A 12,542-nucleotide genomic window follows, 5' to 3' on the forward strand; every position below is an offset into this window, starting at 1 on the left:
GAATACCCTTAGTCCCATACCACCACTTCTTAAGTTTGTTTATTATAGCTTTGTATCTCTTGGAACAATCGTTCTCCTTTTTCATTCGATATACCTATTTGTTGTGAAGTGCCTTTTTACTCTTGGGTAACTCTGCTAATTCTGGTTTGAAATCAAAGATTTCATCTCATCTTTCATTTCAAGCTCCCACTTGCTAGCATCACTAGTCTGACATGCTTCATTATAGCATTCAGTTTTCCCTTAATCGGTTAATAATAGATAATTCATGAATATTTTGGTTGGCATATGTGGACGAGTAGTTCAACTACAAGGTTGTGGCATGTTGGATTGTGGCAACTGATTTATCCAACGAATTATTCTTGTTGAGGTTGTCTTATAGTTTTAACTCCTTGTTCCGTAAACTGGTTGCTAGTTGATCTGATCGAACTCCGGACACGTGAGAGCCCAATGTGGTTCCCTGACGCTTCATGGGACGAAGACTGAGGCTCCCGTTCCCCTCTAATCTAATCCTACACCTCGCTCGCCGAGGCCCGCTTGCACAATAAGAGAATGAGGTAGCTAATCTACTTTCTTGAGCAGGCAAGGACTGCTCGGCTAGGGCGTGCTAGAGGAGCTTCAAGTGACTTAGCTTTTCCCTGTGTTGTCTCCCTCTAGTTGTGCCATAAAGACTTTTTTCTTGCTTGCCTTTCTTACAAGTGTTAACACCATATAAAAAAGGGCGATTTAGGACAGGGCCCGTTAAAAAAACAACAAAAAGGAACGCGAGTACTTGAGTCTTTCTAGACATAATATTCATCTACAAATATGGGCCCAACAGTCCAGTGGCTTCAGTTTTGTGTCTATCCTTATACATGACGCTTTCTCTAATACGAGACCACCTTTTTATATTCATCATCCCAGATGTGGTAACCGAACTCGTCCACACCATAGTACATGAAACTACATTTCTTAGATTTAGGATAAAACCTTGGAGTGAGACACTTTATCTCTTTTCTACTCCATACCTCCTTTGGTATTTTGTATTCTAATGGAGTTGATTTCCCTTGATTAATCGAGGAAGCTTCCTTGTTGATTTCCCTTCTATAAACATGATTGCATACGAATGCTTCCGGCTCTTTCTCTCAACTCTCGGTTCTTATTCATACGCTCTGTTACACCATTATGTTTAGGAGTACTGACTACCCGACGCGGTATTCTCCATCTTGATACCATGCTTATAGCAAAACTTCTTAAATGTGGCGTCTTCCGGCGGTTTTGTACTTTTTAATTTTTGAACTTGGTTCATTTTCCACCATAGCTTTCTATCGCTTGAAAGCTTCAAACACTTTGGATTTTTGTTTTAAGAAGTAAACACGTACCTTTCGGAGTGGTTATAGTATAAGTGAAAAAAGTAGTTTTTTTTTATAGATGAAGTAGTTGTTGGTCCCCAAACATCTAAGTGAACTTTTTTTTCTTTGGGTTCGTTCCACCACTAATTCTTCTTTCTAAGTACGCATTCGTCACACATTGATTCTATAACCTAGAAGTTTCCCTTTAGAATGTTTAGTTTCATTCCTTTTTCACTTTAGTAGCCAAGTCTTAGGTCACAATTTGGAATTTTCATTTCCTAGTGCAACTGCAATTGAATTTCCACGTTCGTTTCTTTTAATTGAATTTCTTCCTCTTGACATGTATGTAAAATTGAAGGATGATTCACTCGACTCTCTTCACTAAGAACTAGATTATGAATGTCATCAAATGTCAACTTCCTTCTTTATGATGACGGTTGCATTCGGTAATGAAGCCCAAAAGTATCAGCTCTCGAACTTCATCTTCAAAATCAATTTCTAATAAACTTAGTTTTATGATAGAAGATCCTTGAAATGAGAATTAATATAAACTAGAGCCTCTTACTGGACTGGAGTGGTCCTAAGGTCAATGTTATTTTATCTTTCTTCCTCCTTCAAAACCCTAAAAGGATTTGTTGGGGTTACCGTCAACCTAACACCAATGTTTTACTAGTTTTTAAATCATGCTCATGATAAACCTCCATCCTCTCCATTAAAGAGTTTTTTATGTTAAACCTATTTGTATATTAGGTTTTATTTCTCTCATTGTGAGATTTTGGGGCTATGTGTTTTGGTTCCTTAAGAAAAATTGATTTTTATGAGGATTTGTGCAATGCTGCAATACATGTCAATTTTATACCTGCGATCAATTGCATCAAATTTTGTTCGATTTTAAGACTACAATAAATTAAAAGACCCCCTCGTGGAAGACTATATTAAAAAAGCGAAGTTAAAGAGGATATTCATTAATGTCAGGTCTAATCTATAACGATCATGGTTTTGCCTAATTTAAATATTATTGATTTCATTTTTCGTATTTGCTAGTTTTGATTTGTATTGTAGATGCTCTTTCTTTTTACACTTTACTCACCTTTTTTCGAACTCTTTCAATTGATTATCTTGTTATGTCCCTTTCTTTATATTGTACGGCTCCTTATGAAGATTAATGTTAGCCGATTCCAAATTATTTTGGGGTTGACCCTTATCATCTTTAAATACTAATAAGTATAATTACAAAAAGTTAATATTCGGAAATTACATTGAGACAATTCTAACAAATTCCACATGACTATTTGATTTGTTGCATAATGCTTTAATGGAGGTCAAGTGGTGTATGTGAAAATTGGCCATTTCTTCCTGAAACAGAGGGAGTAACGCTCAAGTCCACACTGATCCAAATTCATACATAGTTAATAAAACTTGACTTTTACTTAGGGTCATGACAATCTAAGATCAGATCATGGTTATGTAATCCGCATTACAAGTTTTAAATCAAAATCAAGTAAAAAACCTTATCATTGTTCTTTTTTTCATGTTTCAAAGCTGTAAGACTTAAACTAACCACAAAGCAATGAAAAATAGTTGATATCTTAGCCGTATACTAGTCCAAACAGCTCATTTGCCAATTGCCATTCATGAGTTTCTTGTATGAGACAAAGGAACTTTAATACTATTTCTTGCCTCTTGTTATTGTAGTCGAGCATGTACCAGCTCTTAAGCTATTGGGCTGATGACACACAAGTTCGAGCTGCGCTTCACATTCAAAAGGTATACAAAGTACAAAGTCAAATAGGTTGATTTCAAGTTAAAGATAGTCTTCGTAGCCAATTTCTTATGCTTTCTTGTAATCTGATTTAGTAAATTTTAGTATTTACATGTTTAGGGTACTAAAGGTCCCTGGGTCAGATGTAATTATACTACAGCATATACAAAAAATGTTGGCAGCACCATTGATTACCATCAAAACTTTACTCAAGAACACATTCGTGCCCTAATCTTCAGGTAATAAACTACTCTCATTGTTACACTTTTTTATTTACACAGGACTTTACAGCTTTTTGCTAAGTGAGCTATTTTATGTCAAATTTTTTTTGGGATAATCTCCTCAAATCCAAATTAATCAAATATCATTATAAATAGTTACTTCCTCCGTTTCATTTTAGTTGCTACACTTTCCTATTTTGGAAATTTTTAATTAGTTGTAACACTTTCTATATTTGACATTCTTTTCTCTCTATCTCTCTCCTACCCACATGGGTCCATCTTATTTTTCTCTCTATCTCTCTTTTAAAAAAATATCTAGGAAACCGTAAAATTAAAAGTGTAGCAACTAAAAAAAATGGAGGAAGTATATAGTTGTGAAAAAAATACAATTAAAAAGAACAAAAAGAATAAGAAAGAAACTGGCAAAGGGGTTTTTTACATTTAAGGTGGACTAGAAGTCTAACTTTGACGAGGGTTGTAAATGAGAAGAACTAAGTTGTATTTTGTCTAATGGGGAAAAATAAAACTATTGTTGAGGTTAATAATTGTTGTCTAATATTGAAATTATAGTGGTTGTCATTGTACTCCCAAAGATATTGATGATGAAGTTTTTACGTCATAAGAGATAATTAAGGATCATGGATTTTCCATTTATTATTAGGGGTTTAGAGGTGGTTTTTTCACGTAAAGTTCTTATAAGTCTCATGTTGTTATTCGGACATTTTTTTTCTTCTCGATATTGTGTTTCTTTGTTGTTTCATTCCTAATAATTATCAATTTGTCCTTAAAAAAAAACCCTATCAATTTGTTTTTTGGAATTGTGGGAAATATTTACGTGCTTATGTGGAACGGATTCATATTTTCTAGCATATTAGCTTAACCTAAATAGTGCCCCACATCTGTAATGACATATTTACGAACAAAAATGGACTCCTCTTGTCTCACACTTTAAAAAGCAAATCCTATTATAGCTTAATAATTTGTTGGGAAACATGGATTTCTGTAGTTTGGACAATATTAAAACCATCATTATCACCTGTTAAGACAATGTTGGCTCAAAAAATGAGACCAAAGTGAGATTGAGGGAATTAAAGTAACAAAATTTCACTATGAATTCGTTCCCAAATGGTGCAATTAAAAAAACGGAGAAAGTAAAATGTATAAGAGGGATAATAAAGTCCTTATTCCACTATCGAATTGCTTGTACTATTATCAAGGAGATTGCTTCAATCCATAAAGTGATTTCCTCAAGCGACATACCTTTACCCTCAACTGTAAATTCCTTTAACATCCAAGTCACCATGTATGAAGGTCGTCTTCACATCGAGCTTTCCAGCTACAAGACTCAACATCACCCGAATAGAAGTATGGTTTACCTCCGAAGAAAAAATCTCATTGTAAACAACACCTTCTTTTTGTGCAAATCCCTTGGCCACTAACCTAGCTTTATACCTTATTTATCTAACTTGGAAGGATCTTCTTTTCTTTTATACATCTACTTACAACCTATTGCAGTCTTTCCCACGGGCAATGGGACTACTTCCCATGTCTTGTTTTTATGAAGAGATTACATTTCTTCTTCCATAGCAACCAACCAACTCTCGCTATCCTTGTATATCTTTGATAGCTTGTTTGAAGGTGACCGACTCATCCTCCACTGAGAGTGCATATTTTACCAAGTTTACCTACCCGTAGTGCCTTAAAGGTTTGTTTGACCTAAACTTCTGAACTAGTTTATAATTCCTCTTTGGCTTAGTGGATGTCAAAGAATCATACTACTGTTGTTGTAGTAAATGTGCATTTTCCTACAGAATATCCTCATGATCAAGCTCATCCTCCTCATCTTGAGCAACACTTTTGTCCTCATGATCAAGCTCATCCTCCTCCTCATCTTGAGTAACACTATTTGTAGTTATTCCAACATCACCATCATTAGGCACCATAGCTTTTGATAAAGCTACCATAGATCTTTCATCAAAGCTCTCAGCCAATTACAAATTTAGAATCCTCTCCGCTCCAAAGACGATAGCCCTGAACCCCTTTTGGATAACCTAAAAAGATTGCTTTCTTGGCTCTTTCATCAAGCTTGTTATCTTGAACGTGATAATAAGCCATGCATACAAATACTCTAAGCCTCTCGTAATCTGCATGTTCCCCGACTTAAGGCGTGGTCACCATCTAAATAAGAATGTGGGGATCGATTTACAATATAACTAGCTGTAACAACCGATTCCGTCCACCATTCTTTGCCTAATCCAGAATAAGAGCGCATACACCTTGCTTTCTCAAGTAGTGTACGATTCATTCTTTCCCCGTTGTGGTGTGTCTTTGATCGTCCAGTGTCTCACAACGCGTTCCTGATCACAAAACTCTTTGAAAGATCTTTATGTGTATTCAGTACCATTATTAGACCGTACAGTTTTTAGTTTTTGGCCTATAATGTTCTCAACCATTGCTCTCTACCGCTTGAAAATGTTGAATACCTCATTCTTATACCTAAGAAAATAAATCCAAGCAATCTAAAATGATCATAAACAAATGCAACAAAATACTTTGAACCACCTTTGGAAGCAACTTTAGCTGGACCCCAAACATTTGTATGCACATAGTCTAACAACCCTCTGCTCTTGTGCTTGCTTGTAGAGAACTTCACCCTATGTGCTTTTCCATTCACACAATGCTCTAAAAATTCCATTTGTGGTGCTTCATGTTCTTCAACAAACCTTGTCCACTAAGTAATGATAGACCCTTTTCCGACTTATGCCAAGGCACATGTGCGATATCCTCATGCATTCTGTTTGGTATTTACTTCCACCGATTCCAACAGCTAAATCACCTGTAACAGATAAAGATTATCATGATGAATTCCCTTCATCACTACCAAGAAACCACACAAACATCATGCACCATGGTATATCATATTGAATTGAACTCGTCAATTCGTCCATGGCTATAGCAAAAAGAAAAGGACTAGGTGTAGAACCTTAATTCCTAATGTAATTAAAAACTCTTTGGTCTTCCTAACAATGGTCCGCACACTTGTGCTAACTCTTTCATACATGTCCTTAATGATGTCAATATATTTATGCTAAACGCCTTTTCTTGTTAAAGCCCACCAAAGAATCTCCCTTAGTACCTTATCATAAGTCTTCTCCAAATCAATAAAAACCATATGTAAATCCTTATTCTTATCTCGATAGATCTCCATTGAATATATTATCTAAGTAAGACCTACATCTTTCCTCTATCTCCTTGTCTCCAACAAGATCTCCTTGGTCAATATCCTCCTTCGCACACTTGACCTTTTCGATGTCCCGCATCTTCTGCCTTTTTTTTCCTTCCTTCGTATCCAAGGTCGCGTAAAGGTCTCGATTCACTTATGTTCTCGCATCCCATACAACTTTCTTCACTTCTTTTCTAGCTTCTTTATACTTCTCATAATTTTCATCACTCCTACATTTTTCCCCAACATCTCATCTTATAGCATTTTCTGTTGTTCTTTATCGCATGTCGCACTTTTTCATTCCACAAAGATGCTTCCTTTCTCGGTGGTATGCTTCCTTTGGTTTCTCCTAGGATTTCTTTCGCCAATTAATAATATGATCCATTTTACTCCACATTGTATCTACATCTAAATCAATGCTACCAGACTAAATTCCTACATCTTTCATTTTTCTTACAAATATTTGTTGGTTCTCCCCTTGAAGTTTCTACCACTTGATCTTAGGCTCCACTTGTGGTCTCCACGTCCTTACCTATCTACGACCCTCGAAAATTAACAAGTCTGTTGAGTTACTATACTCTTACCTGGGACCATCTTACAATCAACGTAACTCTTCCTCTAAGCATTCCTTATAAAAAGAAAATCACTTTGACTGCATTTCCCCTACTCCTATAAGTAGAGTTGTCAAAAGCTGACCCGACCCGAACCCGATTATTAATCGACCCGTCTGAACCAGGAAAAGTGTTCACCCGAATCCGATCTGACCCGACGTGAAACCAACCCTAGACCCGATTTAACCTGAGCATTTGAGACCCAAACCCGAACATGAACCGAATCGGAGATGACCTGACCCGAATATAACCCGTAAATTATTTACCTGAACCGAACTCGACCTGAACCAAAATTGACCTAAGCCCATTTTAACCCGTCAAAACCCGAATTTAACCCGACCTGTTCCTAACCTGACCTGAATTCAACCCGACCTGTTCCTAACCCGACCCGAATTTAACCTAACCTGTTAGTGACCCGACTCGAAATTGATCAACCCGATCTGTTACAAACCGACCCAAATGAAATCAACACGACTTGTTATTGACCCGAATCGAAATCAACTCGACTTATTATTTTATACATCTTTATTATTGTAGATATTGACTAGCTAAATAAAGATATATGCTATATATATTGTAATCTACTGGTAAAATCATAACTTTGTAAGGCTAAAACTAGTCTAAGTTAATATTGAAAGTATTTTGTCTTTACCTAAACCGAACCCGCAAATTATTAGCTTGAACCAAACCCGACATGAACCGAAGAATGACCCGACTTGGAAATGACCTCACCTGAATATAACCCACAAATTATTGACTTGAATCGAACCCAATTTAAACCTAAGAATGACCCGACCTGATTATAACTTGCAAATTATTGACTTGAACTGAACCCGACTCGAACCCGAGAATGAGCCTAACCGTTTTATCCCGTGAAAACCTGAATTAAACTCGACCTATTATTCGCCCCGATTGTAACCCGACCTAAATCCGACCCAAACCCGATAAGATGTATGACCCGACAGGACCCGACTCAAGCATGACCCAACCCGAACCCGACCCGCATAGGTTAAGACATTAACTCGAATTGACCCGACTCGAGTTGACCCGACCCACACTTACCCGACCCAAACCCGACCCGTTTACCCGAATTGACAGCTCTACCTATAAGTCACTAGGTGAGAGATTCCTTTTTTCAAACCAAGTGTTTATGATACTTAAGTCATATGCCAATGCAAATTCTCTAAAATATCATTTCCCACTTCATTTCTATCTTCATACCCAAAAGCTCCATAAATAGTTTCAAAGCCATCCCTTTTAATGCCCACATGTCCATTGAGATCGCCCCCAATGACCTATGCTACTTTCATCCTTGGGAGCCTGTTGCACCACTTCTTCGAAGTCATCTTAAATTTCTTGTCTAAAAGAGGCATTCAATCCTATTTGTGGTGTATAAGCACTTATAATAGTTACGATCTCATCACCTATCACAAGGTTAACACTCATAATCTAATCACTCCTTATAGACACCTCAACCACATCATTAAGATCAACAAATTTCTGGTGAATGAGGATACCTACTCCATTCCTACCCTTATCTTTACCCGCATACCAAAGCTTATAACCCCACGGAGCTATTTTCTTTTCCGGATGTTTATACTATGGTCATCTTTAAAAGGACCATGATTATTCTTAAATCTTATTGGTTAATTTCTTCTTTTTTTTTTAAATGCTTGATGAAACTGTTTTTTTTTTATTTTTTTATTTTAATTCTTTTTCTTCTTTTCAAAAAATAATTTTTGATTTTTGAAAATCTTATTTTTATTTTCATAATTATTTTCTCAAAATCATTTTTTAACAAAGTAAAATATGATTAAATTAAAAATAAATCAAAATCAAAATTTTATTCTTCATTACTGTTGAACTTAGTATCTACCCACCTTCACCTTCACCTACACCTACACCCACCATCACCACCGTGGCACCGCCGTACTCGCCTCCAACACCCATGTGACCCATCCCACCACCACGAAACCCAGATGACGAAATTCACAAACTGGAAAATTCAAACCATCGCCATGAACCCAGAAGCCCACAAAAACTACCCCCGCAAAACCCATGAAACCCACCCCAATGCTCTTCGAAAATTATTCTGACCCACCGACACCCACCCTAAAAAACCAGAAAGTCACATCAGGCCATAAGAACACCACCCTCACAAACCCACAAAACCCACGTAATCCCCCACAAAATTGGCGGAAGTCGCACCCTTATCAACCACTGTCGTTTCGAATTGAATATTAGGCCACCACCATATGAACCCACGAAAATTCGGTCTTGTGAAATCAACCATCGCTAGGTTGTTCATGGACAGTGACTTTGTGGGTTGTTCATGATAAAATGAAGAACAATATGAGTATTTTGATTTTAGTTTTTTTAATTTAATCTTATTTTTCTACTTTATTAAAAAGTGATTTTAATAAATTATACGAAGTATGAAAATAAAAATAAGATTGTTGAAAATCAAAAATTATTTTTTGGAAAAAAAATAAAATATATAATAGAAAAAATAAAATTAAAAAAGAAAACAATTTAAAATAGAAAAAAGTAAAAAAAAAGGTTTGACCAAGCATTTTAAAATAAAGGAAAAATCAACCAATAGCATTTAAGAATAGTTATGGTCATTTTAAAGAAGACCATAGTAGAATTTTTAGTCTTGTAGGCACATTATGTCATTTCTCCTTCTTTTCATAACCTCTACTAATTCAACTAACCTCGCAGTCAAAGAGCCAACATTCCAAGTCCCAAAATGCATCCTACTACCCTTACTGTTTCCATAGACTAGCTTCTTTACCTGCATTTGTTCGTCATGCGGGAACCCTTGAATACATTGACCACCCCCACCTGCGAGTGTTGGGATGGCATGTCACTTCTCGGTGACGACCTAGCAACCCTTGAATATTTTCACTACACCTGGGCCTATGAAATGTAGCGCGTCTCTGAGTACGGAACGCCCAAACGATATCCAAATATCGATTCGTGTCCATAAGATGAGACTATGTTTTACAATGGCCGCCACATACCAACCGCAACTCTCGTCCTTTATCCTGAGACCCCATTTACGGCCTTACGGGCAAAGTTACTGTATGGGCTTAAACAAATGAGCTTAAATTCGTAAACCTTAAAAGAAATAAAAGTTAAATCGAATAGACATAAACTCCAAAAAATAAAGAATGTGTAATTTAACGCAAAGAAATTGTAGTTTAAACACAAAGCACATGTTCACTTTTAACTCATAAATTAAAAGAGCATATGTCGTATTGAAAAAGGTAAAAATTAAAAGATATTACTTAGGGCTTGTTCTCTTCTATTCAGTTCCAATGACTTCAGTTCAGTTCCAAATTTTCTTCTCTCATAAACAATTCAATTCTGATGAGTTCAGCTCAACTCCAATCAGTTCAGTTTAGTTGAATAGATCCTTAGTTTAAAACCATAGAATATAAAGTTCAAAATTAAAGAAAATATGATGTTGTTTTGACGGGGTGTATCATGAGCACTATGCACCAGGTTGCACCATATAATTTGCTCGTAGAGGTAATTGCCTATATAGCTAATAAAATTATGTTTTTCTTACAAAGAGTTTGCATAAGTAACATCAATTTGCCTTATTTAAAAACTAGATTCCATACTTTTATTGTTAAGTTACAAGTGTGAGTTGTTGTCCTACATGGAAAAATTAAACAAAGAACAACTAGTTTATAACCTAAGTGAGTTACTCCTATTGACATATGGTTTTGGAATGGAACCTCACTTGGGCTTATGTGTGGGCTATTCTCTCCTCCTTGTCTTAGAAGGTTGTAGGTTCGTCCCGTGCGTGATGTGTCAATTGTTTAGAAATCGAGGGAAAGATCCCGTCTGATTGCTTCTATGCATATACTTTTTTGTGAGATGGTTTGCTAGATATTTTTATATTTAAATATTGTTTTTAAGTTATGTTAATAGGGGTGAGCGTAGCAGGGTACCTTGTAAAAATCTCAGGACTCAACACCGGAACCTATTGCAACAAATTCCTAAAAATAGGAACTGGAACCGGAACTCGTTGAACAGGTTCTTAAAAATTGGAAACCGGAACCAAAACCTGCAGGTTCCGGTTCCGAAATAGGGTATCCCGTCTTTCAAAGTAAGCTTAATAGTTACTTGATAAATTGTTACAAAATTTAAATGTTCACAATAAAAGCTTACAACTTTAATATATTACTACAAACATAACAAACTAACACTGATTGTCTAAAATATTTAATACAAAATTATAAATACTTATATTTATACCATTAATTAAACCTTTAAGAGTAAGGGCCTGTTCACTTCAGCTTAATTTTAGTTCATTCAGCTCAGCTCCAATCACTTCAGTTCAACTCAGCGCCAATCAGCTCACTTCAGTTCCTAATTTCCTTCTCTCATAAAATATTCATTTAAGCTTCAATCAGTTCAGTTCAGCTCCAATTAGTTCAGTTTAGTTCAGTTGAGCTCAGCTCAGCTGAGTTCAGTAAATGTGAACAGGCCCTAAGATGAAAAATAAACCTAAGACTCCACCAAGCTTGCGCCCAGAGGGGGCCCGAAGAAACCCTCGCGATTGATTAGGAGAAGCGAGCCAACCTCGGGATTGATTGTTGACGGATGGCTTGGGAAAGGGATCGCTTTTCGTGACTTTTCTTTCCATACCTGGTGGTGAATCAACATGCCCTAAGATGAAAAATGTATAAGAGGAGGTAGAGAGGTAAGTGACGGCTTTTATATAATTTTGATAAAGGGCTTTTATATTTGGGCCTAAATTATAGGTTTCGGTTTCATGTATCTTATAGGGAACCATCCCTATACTAACAGGGTACCCTACATGTTTCGGGTTCAAAATTTTATTACCTAGAACTGAAACCTGTTACTTGTTGTAACAGATTCTCAATTTTATTACTCGGAACCGGAACCTGGTTCCGAGCAGGTTCCGGTTCCACGTCAGAGTATTCCGAATTTTTGCTCACCCCTACTTATGTTAATACTCGTGAGAATATTATTGAAATGTCATCTACTCACGATCAATTGCTAAACCAAGAATATCTCAGTGATCATAATAACTGATAATCAGTTAAAGGAAATTAATAGCAATTATTTGGACAACGTCTTGATATTTGTTATTAATGAATCCTCCCACATCAATAAATGATGTGGGTATGTATACCTTTCTAAGGGAGCAGTCCTTGGTTTCATAACCTATAATGGTGTACTCTATTTGGCAGCCCAATATGTGAGTGACACGCGTGCTGGGAATCCATCCTGTGACTCTTTTATTGGCCTTCTAGACAGACTTAGTTTTGATTCTTTTGAATCAAGAGCGAGTAGCAAATCTATTGTGATAATATCATGGTGGAATTAGTGAAATCAAAACAATACGAGTGTACATAT

The 12,542-nt window shown here is 36.3% G+C and overlaps 1 protein-coding gene across 1 annotated transcript in view; it reads left to right on the forward strand.

Moving 5' to 3' along the window:
- LOC145580911 (serine carboxypeptidase-like 10) overlaps positions 1-12,542 on the forward strand; it is a 28,507-nt gene that overhangs the window by 14,707 nt on the left and 1,258 nt on the right. Inside the window, exons 11-12 of the mRNA XM_081637993.1 lie at positions 3,024-3,095; positions 3,211-3,329. Coding sequence (XP_081494119.1) covers positions 3,024-3,095; positions 3,211-3,329 — 191 coding nt within the window. The remainder of the gene's footprint in view (positions 1-3,023; positions 3,096-3,210; positions 3,330-12,542) is intronic.

Source organism: Chenopodium album, chromosome 15 (assembly GCF_948465745.1).
Source record: "Chenopodium album chromosome 15, dcCheAlbu1.1, whole genome shotgun sequence".
In the NCBI taxonomy this organism is placed as follows: Eukaryota; Viridiplantae; Streptophyta; class Magnoliopsida; order Caryophyllales; family Amaranthaceae; genus Chenopodium; species Chenopodium album.